General features: G+C 51.1%; 1 protein-coding gene across 5 annotated transcripts in view; it reads left to right on the top strand.

Annotated features, from left to right (window-relative positions):
• The window catches only part of LDLR (low density lipoprotein receptor), a 36486-nt gene extending 16387 nt beyond the window's left edge, over nucleotides 1-20099 (top strand). For 3 of the 5 annotated variants that reach the window (XM_060094113.1, XM_060094111.1, XM_060094109.1), the window contains 14 exons: nucleotides 554-676; nucleotides 2684-2806; nucleotides 4519-4638; nucleotides 5096-5221; nucleotides 6877-7048; nucleotides 7135-7362; nucleotides 10563-10681; nucleotides 10984-11123; nucleotides 12525-12666; nucleotides 12777-12929; nucleotides 14022-14141; nucleotides 16448-16525; nucleotides 17549-17706; nucleotides 18347-20099. In XM_060094113.1, coding sequence (XP_059950096.1) covers nucleotides 554-676; nucleotides 2684-2806; nucleotides 4519-4638; nucleotides 5096-5221; nucleotides 6877-7048; nucleotides 7135-7362; nucleotides 10563-10681; nucleotides 10984-11123; nucleotides 12525-12666; nucleotides 12777-12929; nucleotides 14022-14141; nucleotides 16448-16525; nucleotides 17549-17706; nucleotides 18347-18382 — 1838 coding nt within the window. In that variant the 3' untranslated portion in view covers nucleotides 18383-20099. The remainder of the gene's footprint in view (nucleotides 1-553; nucleotides 677-2683; nucleotides 2807-4518; nucleotides 4639-5095; nucleotides 5222-6876; nucleotides 7049-7134; nucleotides 7363-10562; nucleotides 10682-10983; nucleotides 11124-12524; nucleotides 12667-12776; nucleotides 12930-14021; nucleotides 14142-16447; nucleotides 16526-17548; nucleotides 17707-18346) is intronic. The other 2 variants (XM_060094110.1, XM_060094112.1) reach the window with 2 other exon arrangements.
• The last annotated feature ends 1607 nt before the right edge of the window (nucleotides 20100-21706 follow it).

The following is a 21706-nucleotide window of genomic DNA, read 5'->3' as shown; positions in this document are numbered from 1 at the left end:
TTTTAAAAGGTGGATGGGGAGGATCATTCTGCCCATAGATTTATCATCTTTTTTCACTGAGCTCCTGAAATCGAATTTTCAAATTGTAAACATTTTGATAGTGAAATGTAAACCATGGGAAAGTGCAGAAAACTTAAGCTTAGAGCTTAATGAATTAGGGTAAAGCAAAAACCTGTTGGAGGTCAAGGTCTGGACCGTGGTTAGAATGACCCTATTCTAGTCATCACGTGTGTCCGCCAAGATTTCATTGTAATGGCCTTTTTAGGTAGTGTCCACTCAAACATGTTTTACGTTTGCAGTGTGAGTCATTTGAAGGGCTGTATGATACTCAGTGGTATTGATATGATTTATCATAACTTACCTGGCCGGGCCTCTGTCTGGGTTGGGACCACATCACTGCTTTTCTGCAGAGAATGGCCTGTTGGGTCTGCCAGCTTTTTAATGAATTTCCTGCATACGAGGACAGACTGGAGAGAAGTCTAAGAAAATGGTTGTGTTAGGGTGCTTTCCTGCCCACTTTCTTATTTTCCACACCTGGCTCTGTCTTTCCCAGCCGTGGCCACCTGCCGGCCTGATGAGTTCCAGTGCTTGGATGGGACCTGCATCCACGGCAGCCGGCAGTGCGACAGGGAGTATGACTGTAAGGACCTGAGCGACGAGCTGGGCTGCATCAATGGTGAGCTCTGCCCCACCAGGGTTCCGGGCCATGGGGAGATGTAGGGGGATGAGCATGGTGCATCCCAGACAAGGGAGGAGCCTCGTGTGTGTCCTTGGGCAAGTTACTTGACCTCTCTGAGCCTCACTTCCACTTATCTGCCAAATGGGCAAAATGAAAGCACCTACTTCAGGACTGTGAGATTTAATGTGGTCGGAGTGTACAGAGCTCATGTCCCTGAGCTCAGAGTTACATGCACAGTACGATTCCATGTAAAGCACTTTGCTGAATTTACAACATAGCAGTTCCGCTCCTGGGAAACTTGCACTGGGAGAGAAGCTCTAGAACAGGCAGAGCAGCACTGTCCTAAGAGCAAAACACTGGAAGCAACCTGAATGTTCATCAGCAGTAGAATTAATTTAAAAAAAAAAAAAATATATATATATATATATATATATTTATTTATTATGGCTGCGTTGGGTCTTCGTTGCTGTGCGTGGGCTTTCTGTAGTTGCAGCCAGTGGGGGCTACTCTTTGTTGCGGTGTGTAGGCTTCTCATTATGGAGGCTTCTCTTGTTGTGGAGCATGGACTCTAGGCGCACTGGCTTCGTATTTGTGGCACACAGGCTCAGTAGTTGTGGCTCGCGGGCTCTAGAGCACAGGCTCCGGACGCGCAGGCCCAGCAGCCATGGCTCATGGGCCCAGCTGCTCCGCGGCATGCGGGATCCTCCCGGATCGGGGCACGAACCCGTGTCCCCTGCATCGGCAGGTGGACTCTCAACCACTGTGCCACCAGGGACGCCCTGGCGGGTGGATTCTTAACCACTGTGCCACCAGGGAAGTCCCAAAATATTTTTTTAATTGTGGTAAAATACCTTTAACATAAAATTTACCATCTTAACCATTTTTAAGGGTCAAGTTCAGTAGTGCTAAGTAACCATCACCACCATCCATTGCCAGAACTCTTTTCATCTTCCCAAATTGAAACTCTGTCCCCATGAAACACTCACTCCCTATCCCCATCCCCCAGCCCCTGGCACCCACCATTCTACTTTCTGTCTCTATGAATTTGACTGCTCTAGCGACCTCATGTAAGTGGAATCACACAGTATTTGTCTTTGTGTGACTGGCTTATTTCACTGAGCATGATGTCTTCAATGTACATCCATGTTGCAGCAGGTGCTAGAATTTCCTCCCTTTTTAAGGCTGAATAACATTCTATTGTATGGATGGACCACATTTTGTTTATCCAGTCATCTGTGGATGGATACTTGGGTTGCTTCCACCCCTTGGCTGTTGTGAATAGTGCTGCTGTGAACAGGGGTATATGGAAATAATTTTAAACGGCACATAGTGGAATACCATACAGCTGAGACAATAAGGCTACAGCCCTTGTCTGCAGCCCAGGCAAACCTCATAACCTTGGGGTTGGGAGCAAGAAGGAAGTTGCAGGAATTTACTGGGTACAGTTATTATATCATACTCAAAAACAAGCAAAATTCAACAATATATTGTTCATTCATACATGTTTGATAGAATGATTAATGAAAAAATAAGGAAATGGTAAACCCATAATTCAAGACTATCATTACCTCTGGGGATAGCAGAGAGTAGGGGGACAGAATGGCAAAGACCACTATAATAGTCTCTGTCAGGGCCCAATGGTACAGGCCAGATAGTAAGTATTTTCAGCTTTGTGGGCCATAGTCTCAATTACAACTACTGGACTCTGCTATTATAGTGTGAAATCCACCACTGACGGTATGCAAATGAATGGGCAGGGCTGTGTGCCAATAAAACTTTATTTAAACCAACAGGCAGTGGGCCAGAGTTTCCCAGCCCCTGCTCTTGGTGACATTCTAATTCTTAAGCTGAGTGGAGGCTTCACAGGTGTTCAATAATTATTCTGTTTTATTACCAAATACGTTTGCATCTATTCTTGCATGAATAAGCTATCATATTAATAAAAAGCACTAAGTGGGCTCCTGCTGCACAGAAGCACCTGATCCTCCTCTGTGGCTCTCATAGTGAGTCTATGTGAGGGACCCAACAAGTTCAAGTGCGAAAGCGGCGAGTGCATCTCCCTGGACAAAGTGTGCAACTCAGTCAGGGACTGCCGGGACTGGTCGGACGAACCCCTCAAGGAGTGCGGTGAGCCTTGGGGTGCGGGCAGCTGGCAGAGCAGGGGTGGGACCCAGACGTGGGTGCTGCGGTGCTGCGAGGGGCTGGCCCACCCAGGCCCACAAGTGCTGTGGGGTGAGACAGATGGGGGGGTTGCTGGGGAATAAGTGAATTGGCTTCTAAGCCTTAGTTTTCCCAGCTGTAAAATGGGACAGTAACTGCTCCCATATCCTAGGGCTACTGGGGATCAAATGATGCAATGCGTGTAGTTTTAGCAGTGCTGTGACCCATATTTTGGACTTTATAGGCTATAAGGTCTGTGTCACAGCTCTTCAACTTAGCCATTGTAACAGAAAAGCAGCCATACAAATGCATACAACTGCATATGAATGCTTGGGGCTGTGCGCCAAGGAAACTTTTATTATGGACACAGAAAATTGAATTTCATAGAACTTTTTCATGAAATAGCATTTTGCTTTCGATTCTTATTTTTCTTTTCAACTATTTTTAAATGTAAAAACCCTTCTTAGGGGTTTCCCTGGTGGCGCAGTGGTTGGGGGTCTGCCTGCCAATGCAGGGGATGCAGGTTCGTGCCCCGGTCCGGGAAGATCCCACATGCCGTGGAGCAGCTAGGCCCGTGAGCCATGGCCGCTGAGCCTGCGTGTCCGGAGCCTGTGCTCCGCAATGGGAGAGGCCACAACAGTGAGAGGCCCGCGTACCGCAAAAAAAACCCCACAAAAAACAAAAACAAAACAACAACAAACAAAAAAACCCTTCTTAGCTGTGTAAGAGCAGGTGGAGGGCTGGCTTTGGCCCATGCCTGGTATAGAGGGTAAGAGCATAGATTCTGGAGCTGAGTGCCCTGGGTTCGAGTCCAGCACTGTGATCTTGGGCAGGTCATTTAATCTGGCTGTGCCTCAGTTTCCCCAGCTGTAGTTCCCTTGCCTTTAGGGTTGTAGGGAGGATTAAATGGGTTAATATATGTAACTATAGGAAGTTGTATGTGGCTTTTATTTATTTTTTTATTTATTTTTTTGCGATAGGCGGGCCTCTCACTGCTGGGCCTCTCCTGTTGCGGAGCACAGGCTCCGGATGTGCAGGCTCAGCGGCCATGGCTCACATGCCTAGCTGCCCCGCGGCATGTGGGATCCTCCTGGACCGGGGCACGAACCCGTGTCCCCTGCATTGGCAGGCGGACTCTCAACCACTGCGCCACCAGGGAAGCCCCAGCTTTTATTTTTTATAATTAAGAAAATTGTAATTATGGTTAAAAAAAATGTAAAATTTACCATCTTAACCATTTTTAGTGAAGTTCAGTAGTGTTTTAAGTACATTCACGTTGTCATGCAACCATCCCCACCATCAATCTCCAGAACGATTTCATCTTGCAGAACTGAGACTCTGTCCCCGTTAAACACTAACTCCCCCTCCCCCTCCCTCAGCCTCTGTACCCATCATCCTACCTGCTGTCCCTATGAATTTGACTCCAGTAGGGGCCTCGAGGTGGAATAGTGCAGTATTTGTCCTTCTATACCTGGCTTATTTCACTCACTATAACATCCTTATTGTTCTTCCATGGCGTCCCACGTGACAGTGGCTGAGTCCTCTTAGGAGTCATGGTGTTTCTGCAGCTGCACAGTCATTGTGGTGATTATAATGATGACGGCGAAATAGCACAGGTGGCGGGAGAAGGGTGGCTGGAGGCCAGAGTGTGACCGGTCCCCATCCCCCACCTGGCACAGGGACCAACGAGTGTCTGGACAACAAGGGCGGCTGCTCCCACATCTGCAACGACCTCAAGATCGGCTATGAGTGCCTGTGTCCTGAGGGCTTCCAGCTGGTGGACAAGCACAGATGTGAAGGTGATTCCAGAGCCCCGGCCCTTTACCTGGACATGGGGGAGGTCAAGCCCTCAGCCTCAGTTTTCCCATCCATTAAGTGGGCGTGGGCGCCGTCCCCTCTGCACAGGGCTGGTAGGAGGCCAGGTGCACGGGCCAGCTGTCGCCGGCTTGGCTCTCAGGGAGCACTTGCTTCTGGCCTTTGGGTATTAATAATTAAGAAAGAAATCTCAGCTGCCTCAGCTTGGCCCTGCTGGCTGTGCCCTGAGGTGAATGGTGAGATCGGGGTCACTGTTAGAGGTGACACTTGGCTGTTTCCAAGATTTTGTTGGTCAGAGTCCCCGGCCCTGGAGGTCTTCCCCAGAGGGGATGAGCTGTCCCCCATTTGCCACTGGGATGCACGGCCTTTGGTCAGAGCCCATGGCTCCATCTGCGCCCTGTGGGGAAGATGCCCCAAATCTCTCTGTGTCCCATCCCGCAGATATCGACGAGTGTCAGGACCCCGACGCCTGCAGCCAGCTCTGCGTGAACCTCGAGGGCAGCTACAAGTGCCAGTGTGAGGAGGGCTTCCAGCTGGAGCCCCTCACCAAGGCCTGCAAGGCCGTGGGTGAGCGCAGGGAGGCGGCGGGATGGGGAGCGAACATGGTGGGGAATTTTATCATCTGAACTTTGCACTGACTGCAGTGACCCGGGGGTAGACCATCTGGTCCGGAGGCCTCTGGTAGGTGAACACCACAGCCTAGTTAGGAATCGGGCTAGGGAGCTGCCCACACCTGTCCGGCTTTTCTGAAGACGCAGATCAATCCCGTGGGGGATGGTTTGTAGCCCCCAGTCCCATGAGGGGCTTCAGGGCACAAGAAATGGAAAGCCATGGCCTGAACAGCCTGCACCCCTTCCAGCTAAAGGAACTTATATCAAAAAAAAGTAAATCCATTGAAAAGAGACCAAAATATAATTGCTCATGATGAAACAAAATAGTACAAATCACTGAGTTTCTTCTACCTGACCTTTAGGTTAGAACTGCAACCGTGCACTAATTCTTAGAATCACCTAAATCAAGGGATCCCATGGTTTTGGAGGCGTAGCTGTCCTGGTGAAGTTGACAGGTCACCCAAACATCCTTTGTCTTCTATCATGTTCTGCTCTTGCAGTGTTATTCCAAATGAGGACCAGTTTTGCAGAAATATTTTAGAGCTGTTTCCCCTAGGGCCTCTCAGTCGTCATCCCTTTGATGGCTCCCTGGCTTCCCTCTGTCACATCCCCGTGTGTGAAGCCCTCCAGGATTTGAGATTTCATTTTCATCCCATTCTGTAGGTTCAAGTCCCTACAGATGCCATCCCAGCTGGAATGGTGTCGTGGGAAGGGATATTCTGCGGGGGTCAGTTGTAGAAGGCTCGGTGTGTTGGTGGATATTGATGTCATGGTTATAGCACAGCCCCCAGAGTCAAAGTGACCCAGGTTCGAATCCCAGCTCTGCCACCCACTAGCCATGTGACCTTGGGCAAGTCACTTCTCCTCTCTGAGCCTTAACCCCCTTATCTGTACAGGGAGTTGATAACAGCCCCTGCCTCTTAGGAGTGTGAGGGTCAATGAGAGAAAAAGGTAGGAAAAGCACTAAGCAGAATTCCCTGACATTAGGAATCACTCTGTTTACATTTGCCATTATCATTTCTTCACCTTTATGTTCTTCAATGTAAAATGCTGGGGCCCAGGTGTTTTCAAATGTAGGTTTTACTATTATGCAGCTATGGTGAGGCCAACAGACCAGGAGACGACTGCCCCAGAAAAGACAGTTTGTTGCTCACAGGTCCCAAGAGGAGGGGCATAGCACACCATGGGGGGGCCACCCGGGGAAGTAGCAGGAGTGGTCAGAAGGCAGGAGTGAGGGGAAAACCGGGGGTGTGGGAGAGCCTTTATTGTGGTTTCTGTGGGAAGGAACAGGCGAGTTTGAATAATTTCAGTGGTCTCTGGGGAATAGATGCTGGCCCTCTTTGTCTGGCACCTGTCCCTGGGGTGACAAGGGAAGGTGGATAGTGGGCAAGATTGTGAGACCCCAATAAAGGATGTGGCGGGCTGTGGGCTGGTTAGTTTGCATTTGAAGTGAGTCATTTACCGTGTCCTCCCCGATCCGCATCAGAACCACTTTGTTCATACCCCAGGCAGGCGTCCTGGTGTCTCCCCTGATTCAGTCAGACCCTGCAGGGTGACGGTGGAGGCCAGGGTCCCCTTCACTCTCCTGAACTGCCCTTCCTGGCTCCCCAGGCACCATCGCCTACCTCTTCTTCACCAACCGCCACGAAGTGAGGAAGATGACCCTGGACCGCAGCGAATACACCAGCGTCATCCCCAACCTGAAGAACGTGGTCGCCCTGGACACGGAGGTGGCCAGCAACAGAATCTACTGGTCCGACCTGTCCCAGAGGAAGATCTACAGGTGAGCCTGGGCCCCGCCCCGTGCGGCCCCAGCCCCTGAGTGGAATGAGGGCCCCTGAAGCTGACACTCTCCTCCTCTCCCCTCAGCGCCCAGATCAACAGAGCCCCCAGCTTTTCTTCCTACGACACCGTCATCAGCGAGGGTCTCCAGGCCCCCGACGGGCTGGCAGTGGATTGGATCCACAGCAACATATACTGGACTGACTCCATCCTGGGCACCGTCTCAGTGGCCGACACCAAGGGCGTGAAGAGGAAGACGCTCTTCCAAGAGGAAGGCTCCAAGCCACGGGCCATTGTGGTGGATCCCGTCCATGGGTGGGTATTCCCAGGGCTGGGGGCACGAAGAACACGGGTGGGGTTCATGAACCGATTAGGGCTCCAGGTGGGGGGAGGTTTGTGCTGAGGTAGACCAGACTGAGTTGGGTGTGGGCTGTCCCGAACCCCGGGATGCTCTCGAGGTCAGAAAAGAACAGGGCCCAGAATGTGGGCCTCCCCACCCATCCTATGGGGGGCCCTGGGGGTCGATGCCCCACCATGTCTGCTGTGTCACCTGAGGTGGAATCAGACCCTGAAAAGCCCTGCCCTATGGAATGGAATCCAAAATCAGAGATTAAATACTGATTTAAATTGATATTAGAGGGACTTCTGGTCCAGTGGTTGGGATTCCATGCTTCCACTGCAGGGGCCGTGGGTTCAGTCCCTGGTAGGGGAACTAAGATCCCAGTGCCGGGAGGTGCGGCAAAAAAAAAAATTTATATTAGAAATGAACACTTGTTAGAAGTTAGAAATTTAAATTCTGATGTAGTATTATATGGCAGAGTATCCTACACTAAGACAGGATTGCAGAGATGTTTAAAAACGCTCTGGGACAGTGTTAGCCGACTGACAGTTTTCAGGAGGGGAGTGAAGATCACCGCCTGTGGACCACCCTCCTCGGGGTCCGCAGGCCCCGTGGCTGACTCAGCAGCTCCAGTGTCCCCAGGGACCCGTGTCCCCTGGCGGAAAGCCTCTGTCCTCTGTCACACGTACCCTGCACCTGCAGCACACGCCAGCTGCCCTGGTACATCATGTGTGGCATTTCACAACCCCAGGATGGGCAGGATGTTCTGGCTGCAATAACTGGAGAAAAGGGAGCATTGGGCCTCAGGGAGAAAATGTTGGCAAAGGCGCACTTGACTGTCCTTGCATGGTGTCCGTGGCTCAGAACGGACAGAGCCCCCTTGGCGTGAAGGTGGGTGTGTCAGGTCCTCATCAATCCAGACTAATGCTCTCATTTGGTGGAGGGTCACCCGGTCCACCCTACTGCCAGCAGAGAGAGACACCCTCCCCGACACACTCCACTTATTATTATTTATTTTTAAATATTTATTTATTTATTTGGCTGCGCCAGGTCTTTGTTGCAGCACGCGGACTTCTTAGTTGCGGCATGCATGTGGGATCTAGTTCCCCGACCAGGGATTGAACCCGGGCCCCCTGCATTGGGAGTGGGGAGTCTTACCCATTGGACCACCAGGGAAGTCCCACACGCTCCACTTAGATGCGTGTTGTGTGCTCTGCTACTGATTGATTGATTGATTGATTGCCTCGCTGCGTGGCTTGTGGGATCATAGTTCCCTCCACCAGGGGTCAAACCCGTGCCTGGAAGCTCAGAGTCTTAACCACTGGGCCGCCAGGGAGTCCCCAAGTGCTCTGCTTTGTGTTTCTTCCCCCCCACCCCCAATAGCATGGAATTCTCTCCCCTACCTGGCTTTTTCATTTGGCCTATGGGTTTCCTTCCCTGCCAACCCGATGGGCCATGATTTATTTAAACTGCTATCCAGCCCCTGGAAATTTAGGTTTTTACCCCCTGCCTCATACAAAGTAGCCATGAATACCTTTGAATGCCGTTGAAGGTGAGTCGCTGCAGTTTATCTGCAGGATAACATTCTAGTATTTGGATTACAAATAGGTCTGAGGGTACATACATGGACATAGCCTCAAATTGTCCTTCCAAGCAAACACTGTGAAACTGGCCCTCCCGCCAGAGGTGCACCCTAGGACCCGTTTCCCCACGCTCTCACCAAAGGGTTTTCCATCTTTGTAATCATGATGGGGAGGGTGTATTCCAGGGTAGTTTTAATTTGTATTAGGTCACTTGCGAGTTAGCCTGAGCATCTCTTTCAGATGTTTAAAAGTCCTTGGAGGGGGCTTCCCTGGTGGTGCAAGTGGTTGAGAGTCTGCCTGCCGATGCAGGGGACATGGGTTCGTGCCCCGGTCTGGGAGGATCCCGCGTGCCGCGGAGCGGGTAGGCCCGTGAGCCATGGCCGCTGAGCCTGCGCGTCCGGAGCCTGTGCTCCGCAACAGGAGAGGCCACGGCAGTGAGAGGCCCGCGTACCCGGGAAAAAAAAAAAAAGCCCTTGGAGGGACTTCCCTGGCGGTCCAATGGTTAAGACTCCGAGCTGCCATTGCAGTGGGCACAGGTTCAATCCCTGGTCGGGGATCCTGCATGTTGCAGGATATGGCATAAATAAATAAATAAATAAAATAAGATAAATTAAGATTTAAAAAAGAAAGAAAGAAAGAAAATAAAAGCCCTTGGAGATCCACTTTTAAGTATGGATCCAAAAGAATTGAAAGTAGGGACAGAAACAGATGTTTGTACACCCATGTTCTTAGCAGCATGATTCACAGTAGCCAAGTGTCCATCTGCAGAGGATTAGATAAACAAAATGTGGTATATGCATACAGTGAAACTTTATTCAGCCTTAAAAAGGAAATCTGACACCTGCTACAACATGGATGAACCTTAAGGACATTATGCTTAGTGAAATAAGCCAGTCACAAAAGGATAAATACTGTATGATTCCACTTCTACGAAGTCCCTAGAGGAGTCAGATCCATGGAGACAGAAAGTAGGAGAGTGGGTGTCAGGGGCTGGGGGAGGGGGATGGGGAGTCAGTGTTTAATGGGGAGAGAGTTTCAGTTTGGGGAGAAAAGAAAGTTCTAGAGATGGATGGTGATGTTGGCTGCACAGCAGTGTGAATGTACTTAATGCCATTGAATTGTATACTTAAAAATGGTTAAATGCTAAATTTTATGTTATGTGTGTTTTACCACAATTTAAAAAATCTCTCTTTGTGTGTGTGTGTGTATATATACATGTATATATATGTAGGGGTGTGTGTGTGTGTATATATATATATATATGTATTTAAAAAGCCAAAAAATTACCACCCCCCAAAATTTATAAAAGCCCTTAGAAAGCAGCGTTCAGGATGCAGATTCCAGGGCCCCAGTCCCAACATTGGAATGAAAACCTCCCTTTGTTCTCAGAGGTCGCCCAAACCCTGCCAGGTCTCACCAGGTGTGGGCCTTGAGGGCAGCAAGGTCAGGGAAGCAGACAGAACCCATCCAGGGTCTCCCCAGAACCGACTGGGAGTCCTGGCCTGGCTGCTTCAGGGGCAAGCAGCTCTTCCAGGTGGGCAGAGCCTCCCTCCCTGATGTCCTCCTGTCTGTCCTTCCCACTGTCCCACCAGCTTCATGTACTGGACGGACTGGGGAACCCCCGCCAAGATCAAGAAGGGGGGCCTGAATGGCGTGGACGTTTACTCACTGGTGACGGAGGACATCCAGTGGCCCAATGGCATCACCCTGGGTATGTTGGGGGCACAGTGGTCCTGGGGGGTCAGGCACAGTCTGGAAAAGAGGAAATGGCCACGGGCCTCCCTGAGATTTTATAACCTGAAACTCAGCTCCCATTCCCCCACATACCTGCACGCGATTCAGGCTCACACATGGGGTTGGGGATGGGGGAGGGGTCTGAACTGCTTTCCTGGGCCCGCCTCTGCTGGGTCCTTGGGGGTCTCCCTCCTGTGGGGAGCAGCGTGCCTAAGCCCCAAGCCCCGCCCCCCACATCACATGTGACCACTCGTCCCCCCCCACCGTCTTGGATTCTAGATCTTTCCAGCGGCCGCCTGTACTGGGTCGACTCCAAGCTGCACTCCATCTCCAGCATTGATGTCACCGGGGGCAACCGGAAGACCGTGCTGGAGGACAAGAAGAAGCTGGCGCACCCCTTCTCCTTGGCCATCTTTGAGGTGGGGGCCGGGGGCAAGTGGTCGCTGCTTCCATGCTTGCGGGAATTCACGGTCAAGTGCTGCTGACTGAGTATCACTTACATACAAGGCACGAGTGCTCCTGCTAACAGGTCCACACACATCGTGTAGTCCTTCAAGCCCAGATTAGGTCAGAAAACTGCCGGTGACCATGAAGAGGTCTTAGACCAGGAATTAGGGATTTCCCTGGCAGTCCAGTGGTTAGCACTTAGCGCTTCCACTGCAGGGGAACCGGCTTCCATCCCTTGACGGGGAACTAAGATCCCTGCAAGCCGTGAGTCAAGGTGTAAACAAAAGGATGCTGCTCAACACCCTACAAGAGAAGGGGGTGCCCACCAGGAAGGCTTATGTGGCCCTAAATAGCATCCCAGTGGGGAAACTCTGCTCTAAAGAATGTTGCTGTACAGTCAACCCTTGAACAACTTGGGGTTTGGGGCACTGACCCTTCACACAGTCGAAAATCTGAGTATAATTTAGAGTCGGTCCTCCATATCCAGGGTTTGTTGGTATCTGTAGTTCCACATCTGTGGATTCAACCAGCTGGGAACCGTGTATTTACTACTGAAAAAAATCCACGCAGTTCAAATGCATGTTGTTCAAGGGTCAACTGTATTCGTAAACCCATGCTCAAGCAGCACGATCCACAAAAGCCAAGAGCCGGAAGCAACCCAAGGGTCCATCAGTGGATGACTGGATAAACACAATGTGGTCCATCCATCCAATGACATATTATTCAGCCTTAAAAAGGAAGGAAATTCTGACACCTGCTATAACATGGATGATCCTTGGGGACATTATGCTCAGTGAAATAAGCCAGGCACAAAAAGACAAATACTGTATGATTCCACTCATTTGAGTCCCTAGAAGAGTCAGATTCAGAGACAGAAAGTAGAATGGTGGGCGCCAGGGGCTGGGGGAGGGGTATGGGGAGTGAGTGTTTCATGGGGACAGAGTTTTAATTTGGGAAGATGAAAAGAGTTTTAGAGATGGATGGTGGTGACACAACAATGTGAATATACTTAATGCCACAGAACTGGACACTTAAAAATGGTTAAGATGGTAAATTTTACATAATGTGTATTTTACACAATTATTATTATTATTATTTTTATTTTTGCCGCGCTGCTCGGCATGTGAGATCTTAGTTCCCTGATCAGGGATCAAACCCACGTCCCCTGCACTGGAAGCGTGCAGTCTTAACCACTGGACCGCCAGGGAAGTCCCCACAATTAAAAATTTTTTAAAGAAAAAAGAAATGATGCTACCACCCAGCCCTGCTTGTTCCCCAGAGAACCCCAATAACTTCAGGGGATGTGGAGACAGTGGTCTGTGTCCCAGCCCCATGGTTGATGGGATCTGTCACCTTCCTTAACGCCCATGTAGGATAAAGTATTTTGGACGGATATTGTCAATGAAGCCATTTTCAGTGCCAACCGCCTCACGGGCTCGGACATTAATTTGATGGCAGAAAACCTGCTGTCTCCAGAGGACATCGTCCTTTTCCACAACCTCATGCAGCCGAGAGGTAAAGATGGGATGGCCACCCCCACCTCCACGTCCCTGCCGGCACTCTGGAGTTTTCTAGAAATTTTCTGACCTCGTTCTCACCCTGCCTCCCTGCCTTTTCCGCCGCAGGGGTGAACTGGTGTGAGAGGACTGCCCTCCACAACGGTGGCTGCCAGTACCTGTGTCTGCCAGCCCCGCAGATCAACCCCCGCTCGCCCAGGTTCACCTGTGCCTGCCCCGACGGCATGCTGCTGGCCGAGGACATGAGAAGCTGTCTTGCAGGTGGGGCACCAGTCTGCCTTCTGCCACCCTTGCGGGTCTGCCCAGCAGCCGAACCTTCCTGACCCTCACTTTGCTCATCCATCAAATGGGAGAGCGAGGCCACAGGAGACCCTTGTAAGGCCTTTCTCAAATGCTGGGCGCATCAGCACTGTGCCTGGCAGGGAGATGGACTCAGTTCACCTGTAAGGTCTAGTTCTCTCTTTCCCAGACCTCTTGGGTGGGGGAGGGACTGATTTTATTTTATTTATTTATTTATTTATTATAAATTTATTTTTTTTGTTTATTTTTGGTTGCGTTGGGGCTCCATTGTTGCACGCGGGCTTTCTCTAGTTGCGGCGAGTGGGGGCTACTCATTTTTTTTTTTTTTTTTTTTGCGGTACGCGGGCCTCTCACTGCCGTGGCCTCTCCTGTTGCGGAGCACAGGCTCTGGATGCACAGGCTCAGCGGCCACGGCTCACGGGCCCGGCTGCTCCGCGGCATGTGGGATCCTCCCGGATCGGGGCACCAACCCGTGTCCCCTGCATCGGCAGGCGGACTCTCAACCACTGCTCCACCAAGGAAGCCCGGGGGCTACTCTTTATTGCGGCGCACGGGCTTCTCATTGTGGTGGCTTCTCTTGTTGCGGAGCATGGGCTCCAGATGCGCGGGCTTCAGCAGTTGTGGCTCGTGGGCTCTAGGGCGCAGGCTCAGCAGTTGTGGCGCATGGGCCCAGTTGCTCCACGGCATGTGGGAGACCAGGGCTCTAACCCGTGTCCCCTGCATTGGCAGGTGGACTCTTGACTGCCTGCGCCACCAGGGAAGCCCAGGACTGATTTTAGATGCAGACACTGAGGGAGAAGGTGGCCCCCTTTTGATTCTCCTCTTAGAGAAAGTCTCTATTTGGGGCCAGTGTGTCTGTAACACTTAAGAATCTTCCTTTTGAAAAACAATGTGTAATATAATAACATAGATATTAGTGGGTTTGTATTTTCACTGCATCTTCAGTTATTTCTTTGTGGCCCATGGCACTTGCTTCCTACCCGTTGTCATCACCAGCGCAGTTATCAGCGGGACTCAGGCTGCAGGGCACTCAGGAACTGTTTATTTTTTCAGAGACTGAACCTGCAGTGACCACCTGGAGGCCCTCCACGGTCAACTCAACAACCGTGGGGCCGAAGCGCACAGCCAGTCCTGAGCTCACCACGGCAGAGTCAGTGATGATGTCCCAACAAGGTAAAGGCTGGGGTCACCCTGGCCCCGGTTCATTGATGTGAGCATGTTGGTGAAGAGACAGAGTGGATTTAGTCTTGGCTCCTTTTCTCACTGTCTCTGGCTTGGCCTGTGCATCTCTGAAGCCTCAGTTTCCCTACCTATAAAATGGAGCTAATAACAGTGCCCACCCACCTTCCTGGAATAGTGGGGATCACATGGGCTTTTTCAGGTGTCTGTCCAACAGGGCCAGGACTAGCATGAGGCAGGTCAGGCACTCCCTGGGGCAGCATCTAAGGGGGGCACCAGGGACTTCTCTGGTGGTCCAGTGGGTAAGACTCCAAGCTCCCAATGCAGGGGGCTTGGGTTTGATCCCTGGTCAGGGAACTAGATCCCGCATCCCACAACTAAGAGTTCGCATGCTGCAACTAAAGACCCCCGCAGGCCACAACTAAAGAAAGACCCACCCCCGCATGCCACAACTAAAGATTTCACATGCTGCAACTAAAAGATCCTGCATGTGGCAACGAAGATCCCGTATGCCGCAACTAAGACACAGCACAGCCAAATAAGTAAATATTTAAAAAAATAAATAAAGGGGGCACCAAAAAACCCAAGATTCAAATAATATTTTAATGCAGTATTTTTTAAAAAAAATCGAATCCTCAAACTATGGCGTGTGGGGTCAGCCACCTGTTCTAGTAAATAAAGTTTGCTCGGATCCCGGGTCTCAGTGAGGCAGGATCTTGCAAAGTGTATAGTCAGATCCTGTTTTCCTAAAAATTTTGCTATTTTGGTCACCATGAGGTACTGGCATTAATTTTTCTTTTCTTTTCTTTTTTTTCTTGGCCGCGCCGTGTGACTTGTGGAATCTTAGTTCCTCGACCAGGGATTGAACCTGAGCCCTCAGCAGTGAGAGTGCGGAATCCTGACCGTTGGGCCGCCAGGGAATTCCCGCTAGCATTAATTTTGATTTTTAAAAACAATGCAGGGACTTCCCTGGCGGTCGGAGATCTAAGATTCCGCATGCTGCACGGTGTGGCCAAAACAGGAGAAAAACAAAAAAACAATGCATTATAATATTACTGGTTTACTGAGTTTTGGGGGGGCCCCTTTAAATTTAGTGCCTCTCTCTCATCATCTTAGCCCGCCCCCAAGGTCATGATCTACCTCCCCAGCTGGAGGAGGTGAGAGCTGGGCTCTCAGTGAATTGGAGCCCACCATTTGCTGCTTTGTCCAGCAGAGGGCGCCCGACCCTGTTTTTGAGCAGCCCGGAAACAGAGCTCAGACTTTTCTGGCCAGGAAAAAAAAAAAGGCACATCAGCAAGTTTCAGACTTTTTTTTCCCCCCTCAGAGTAGCTGAATCCTTTGTTCAACCATAAAGGAGATAAAACAGGAACTATATGGTTGAGGGAGGCCCAGAACCCTTCTCACTTGAAGGACCACTGCTTAAAAAACTATTTCACAGACGGGCCCGTCCAGGGCTTCTCGAATTTGGCAAAGGAGCCCTTTTAAGGGAAAATTTTTTCAAGGACACCAATGCTGCTGCCCTAAATTATTTTTGTGACAAGGTTTCTTAAATATGCGTAAGTGTAAAACTGCATGTAAACTCTGTCCATAACATTTGCGACAGCGGATTGAATTAAAACCCAGAGGGATTTTCACACAACCAGAGATGGTCATCAGTATTCACCGGCGTATGTGTGGCTTGGATGTGGCTTGTGCAGTCTTCCCAGCTCACTGGCCTGTTTGTAGGCCTTTAAACTTTCACTTGCACGGCCCCTCACGTTGTCCAGCCCAGGTGCACAAGCGTGGTTATATGAGGTTCCCCCCCACCAATATTTCTTATTAGGCGTGGACAGCTGGCACAGGACTATGGGGCTTTGGTGTGATGCAACCCAGGCACTGGGATTGCTGAGCATTATGGGGACAGAAGTTGGCCCCTGCCCCATCCAGAATAGACTCCTTGTCATCAAATGCAGAAGCAGGTTGAAAAATCCCACTAGTGACCTCACCAGCCACTGGGAATGTATCTATAGGTGTTGGTCTCAGGGACCAGCAGCCCCTTCCCCAGTGCCTTGTAATGTGAGGCTAAAGGACCCTCTTAAATTTGCCCCAAATCCCATAACTCCGATTGCTAACAAGTGAGGGCCTGGAGGAAGCCGGCCCAGCTCCTCTCACACCTGGGAGATGCTCCACGTTCCTTTGAATGTTTGAGGACACAGAGAAACGTCAGGCATTTTCCTTTGCGGGTTGTCATCATACACCTGCTGTGTTTTCCCGCCCCTCACGGGGGGTCTGGGCCTCACTCTCTCCCTCCTCCCTCGCAGTCCTGGGAGATGTTGCCGGCCGAGCGGATGCGGACAGGCCCCAGGGCGTGGGTGCACTGTACATCGTCCTCCCAATCGGTAAGCCTGTGGCCGGTCCTCCCCTGGTTCCCAGTTTCCTGCAAAATGATCTCCGTGCCCAGTAAGCCAGTGTGGTCCACCTTTCCTCCAGGAATGGGGTGGCCCTGCTGCACGTCCTGTTCATCACTGGGCCCCCCTTCCTACCTTCATTTACTTAACAAATATAGTTGAGCGCCTACTGTATACCAAGATTGCTTCCGGGCACTGGGGACCCAGCCCTGAAAGAAACGAACATTCCCCCCACCTCGGAGCTGACAGTGAGCAGAGTGGGGCAGTCGATGTGTCACATGGGGGAGGTGGGGCGGGGCCAGGGTCCCTGGTGTGAGTATGGGTGGCCTCACCAACACCCAAGGGATGGGAGGGCAACCAGCAGGGGCGCCTGCTGGTGAGCGGTTCTCGTGCAGGGGGCAGTTTGGAGATTTCTGCTTTCCCGCCCTCACCCATCAATCATGGCTTAGTCAGCATCACACCCATTTTTCCTTTTCGGAAAAAGTCCTTTCAAGGTGTCCCTTCACAGAGATGAGAGATCTAAGTGCCCAACAGCTGTCCGCTGTGGGTTGGCGGCTGGGCCCCTTACCTTCCTTGGGGCTGCCAGGGGCCCAGCAGAGCCTCAGCCTCTCCCAGACCTGGGCCGGGTGAGCCCTTGGCTGTTCCCTGGATCTGGGGGAGGGGGTAGGGAGGGGACAGGAAGCACCACCCCAAGCCCCACCATAAAGGATGCAAAGAAGGATCCAGACCCACCCAAGTTCAAACAGAACCAGAGTGCACTGTGGCCCCGTATGTAGAGAACAGTCCTATTTCTGAAAAAGCGGCGGCTCCCATGTGACTAATCGCGCAAAAAAACTGGAAGAATTGACAATAGTTGGGTATTTGGAGGGTGAGGCAGTCACAGTGGTCTTCAAGCTAGAGATTTGTTATGCTCATAGATAGATTTTTGTTTTTTAACAACGGGCAAGTACTGCTTTAAATGCGGAATAAAAACCTTTACAAGTTGAAAGCAGCATCTCTCCCCTCTCCCTGCAGCAGTGCTCATCCTCCTGTGCTTCGGGACCTTCCTCCTCTGGAAGAACTGGCGGCTTAAGAGCATCAACAGCATCAACTTTGACAACCCCGTGTACCAGAAGACCACGGAGGACGAGGTCCACATCTGCCGCAGCCAGGATGGCTACACCTACCCCTCGGTGAGCCACGCCACTTGGGATCTCGCTGGTGCCTGTGTGTCCGTCTGTCTGTCATGCCTCCTCAGGGCCAGGTCCTCCCCAGAGAGCAGACATTCTCACGGTGTGGGGACGGGGCCAGAGGATAAGCAAAAGGATCGTAGGTCCGAGGGTGAAAGCCAGAAGGGGGATGGAGAGTGGTTTGTGGGTCTGGGAGGGAGGGGATGCAACTTTAGGTGGCCAGGAAGGCTTCCCTGAGCAGGGAGTGTACGGTGTGCAGAAGGCACCGCCTGTGCAAAGGCCCTGTGGCGGAACCCTGCCTAGTGTGTTTGAGGAGCAAGGAGGCCACCAGTGTGACCGGAATGGAGAGAGTGGGGGAGGGGACAGGGCAGATGGAGCAGCACCCTTGGAATGAGGTGGGAGCCACGGAGCCACACGATCAGACTCAGGTGGTCACGGTGCTCCCTGGTGGCTGTGAGGGAGCAGGCTGGGGCCAAGTTGCGGAGCTCCGAGACCCGGGGGGAGGCCACTGTGTGGGTCCAGCGGGCAATGCGGAGGGCTGGTTGGCCGGAGGGGCCAGCAGGGAGTGAGGCGTAGGTGGCCTGTGGCCATGTTTACTGGATGTTGGACTGATGGTTTCCGGCGTTTACCGTTTTGTCGACAGAGACAGATGGTCAGCCTAGAGGATGACGTGGCGTGAGCTGCTGCCTCGAGTCCCGTCCCTTCCCGGAACCTGCCGCTGGTCACTCGCTGGCAGGAAGAACACTTTCTCCCCGGACCCTTGACCTGCCCCAAACCCTTCCTGAGACCTCGGCGCCAAAAGCAGTGCTGGTGGCTGCAGCCCTGGCGCCCGTCTGCCTTGTCTGCCAAAGCTTTGTTTTATATATTTATTTGTTTGGGAGGCAGAACAGGCTTCCGACAGCGCCCACGGATCGGGTTTGGGTGGCATTTTTTTCTTTCTTTCTTTACGCTTAAAGGAAAAGAGGAGGAAGGCGGACGAGCTAGGGGATGTTTCTGAGCTTCTCTCCTCCTTGGCGTGCTCTTCCCCCAAGGGAATGATGGACGGAGGGACACGGAGCGGGAAAGCTAGTGGCTTTGAACGCACCAGAGCAGTTGCTACCCACAGGGTCCCGGGTGGCTGCTGCTTCACCTGCCCTCTAGCTCGAGCCCCACCTTCAGGACTGAACGTGTTTACCTCTGCCTGCCGAGCCTGATGGGATGTGGCCAGAGTTGGCCTTTGCTCTGCCACCCACAGGTCAGGATCAAACTAGGGTTTTCCAAGCTGGGTTTGCCCTCCCCTTATGCTGGGGAAGGGCCCCTGGTGATGGCTGGATCCAGCCTTCTGGGGGTGGCACCCGCTGAGCCCTATTCATTCACCAAAATCCCGGCCATCCCCAGGGAAAACCTGAGCCACCCGTCACCCTTAATATGTATGAAGTGCCTGAGACCCCATTGCCTTGTGCGTGAAGATAGGTGGCTCCAACCTCTAACTGTGTCCCTCTCTGTCTGGGTGTGGGTGTCTGGACCCCAGCCCTGCCCCTTGCACTTTTTCAGTTTAGTTGTACACTGTGTAAAGTCGACAGTCTATTATTATTTTGCACTGCTTTCCGTTCTGGCTGGAGAGAGTCCAGATCGGTGATGGTGAAGACCTGGCCCCTCTCCCAGCACGTAGGGAGACATGCGTGAGGAGGAATGGGTCGGCTTGATCACGACTTCAAAGCCAAGATCAAGATCAAGACTATCTGGCTAGTGTTTCCACTTCTGTGCAGATGCCCTCAAGCCATTCATTTCCCCAATAAGCTGGTCATGGTTGGCGGGGGGGTCCATCTGAAACGTGCATGGCAGGTCCACCCTGTAGGATATGCTCCTGGCTCGGGCATTTTGCGGGACTTATTAAATAAGAATGCTTTCTGAAATTGACACACGTATCGCATTTGTGACCACAGAGCCGGGGGGCGGAGTGGGGGGGTCAGCCTCCCACGGAGACTCTCTGAGGGGACTGCCTGCTGTACAACCACAGAACACGGCAGCCCTGCAGGAGGCTGTGAATGCCTTTTCTCTTTCTGAAGCATGTAAATAGATCCCCGGGCAGACAATGGGAGCTTTTTGTTATGTTTGCACTTTGTATATTTGTTGAAACATTTATCACTTATATGTATATAAAAAAAGATCTATTTATTTTTGCAAACCCTGATTGCTGCATTGGGGGAAACTGTCTCTGAGACGCCTCGTCCTTCTGTACAAAAAGATTATTCACGCGTGCTGTGCGCAGCGCTCTTCAGGAGAATCAGGTCTGTATTGTATATATGGGTTGCTTTTCCGGGATGGGTATCGCTTTTTTAACCACTGTATAGAATGTTTTTATAGCCTGAATGTCTTACTGTGATTGATTAAATTTCTTAAAGTATTTGGCTAAACCAGAAGTGCTTTCTTCCTCTGTTCTCTGGCTCCCTCCATCTGTTGAGGGACTAGACTCCCCGGGAGAAGGATCTGGAAAGGGAACATCTCCCCAGAGCTCCAGCAGGCTGCAGGCTCTCGGGGATATTGTGCTCAGCTGGGGAGCAGCTCTGCTGGGTGCTTCCCTGAGTTGGGGTTTTGCTAAATTTCCTGCTTGTTCATTCATTCAATAAACAATGGGCACCTGTCGTGTGCCAGGTCCTGTTCTAGGCGTGTGGGACACTGCAGTGAATAAAAGTCCATGCCCTTGGGACTTACCTGGAGGATCCAGTGGTTAAGACTCCACGCTTCCAATGCAAGGGGCGGGGGTTCGATCCCTGGTCAGGGAGAGCTAAGATCCCATATGCCATGTGGCACGGCCAAGAAAAAAAAAGTTATATATATAAAAAAAAGAGTCTGTGCCCTCAAGGAGATGACATTTTATTTTTATTTTATTTTATTTTATTTTATTTTTTTTTTGCGGTATATGGGCCTCTCACTGTTGTGGCCTCTCCCGTTGCGGAGCACAGGCTCCGGACGCACAGGCCCAACGGCCATGGCTCACGGGCCCAGCCGCTCCGCGGCATGTGGGATTTTCCCAGACCGGGGCACGAACCCGTGTCCCCTGCATCGGCAGGCGGACTCTCAACCACTGCGCCACCAGGGAAGCCCGGAGATGACATTTTAGAAGAGGAAACAGATAGGAAAAAGTATATTTTACAAGATTATTCTGGAAGAATATTAAAAAGGATGAGACAGAACTGAGTGGCAGGAGGCTTTTTTTGTTTTGGGGGGTGTCGGGGAAGGATCCTCCTGAATTTAGTCCTATTAAATTTGTTGCTAAGATGGAAAAAAATCGAGAGATTTCACAACACAAATCCAAATAATCATAAATTCAGGTGAATCTGGCTACATCATGGAAACATTTGGCCAGAGCCATGGGTGTCAGGGTACGTGGGCTGCAGTCCACTTCAGTCCCCTACACCCTCATTCTCTTGTGCACCCCAGCTTTACCTGAGTCTGGGCCTTGAGGGCATTTCAGACCCCTGTCTTAGGGCATGGCGGTCAAGCCACAAATAGTCCTGGCACATCAACTGGGGGACAGTCAGAAACACAGCAGGTCACTGGATAGACAAAAACAATACAGGGATCTAAGCATAACACACCAAATGGGCAAATCATAATGAAATGCCACCTCACACCCATTAGGATGGCTGTAATAAAAAACAAAAAACAAGACAAAAAGTGTTGGCAAGGGTGTAGAGAAACTGGAACCTTCGTACATTGTTGGTGGGAATGTAAAATAGTGAAGGCACAGTGGAAAAACAGTATGGTGGCTCCTCAAAAAATTAAAAATAGGACCTCAAATTTTTTTAATTAAAAATAGAACTATTGGGACTTCTCTGGCGGTCCAGTGGTTAAGACTCCACGCTTCCACTGCAGGGGGCATGGGTTCGTTCTCTGGTCGGGGAACTAAGATCCCGCAAGCCGCGAGGCATGGCCAAAAAAATTAACAATAAAAATAGAACTATGATGTGATCCAGCAAGTCTACTTTTGGGTATATATACACAGAAGAATTGAAATCAG

Source organism: Mesoplodon densirostris, chromosome 3 (genome assembly GCF_025265405.1).
Source record: "Mesoplodon densirostris isolate mMesDen1 chromosome 3, mMesDen1 primary haplotype, whole genome shotgun sequence".
NCBI lineage: Eukaryota > Metazoa > Chordata > Mammalia > Artiodactyla > Ziphiidae > Mesoplodon > Mesoplodon densirostris.
This window is presented reverse-complemented; position numbering and strand designations above follow the sequence as displayed.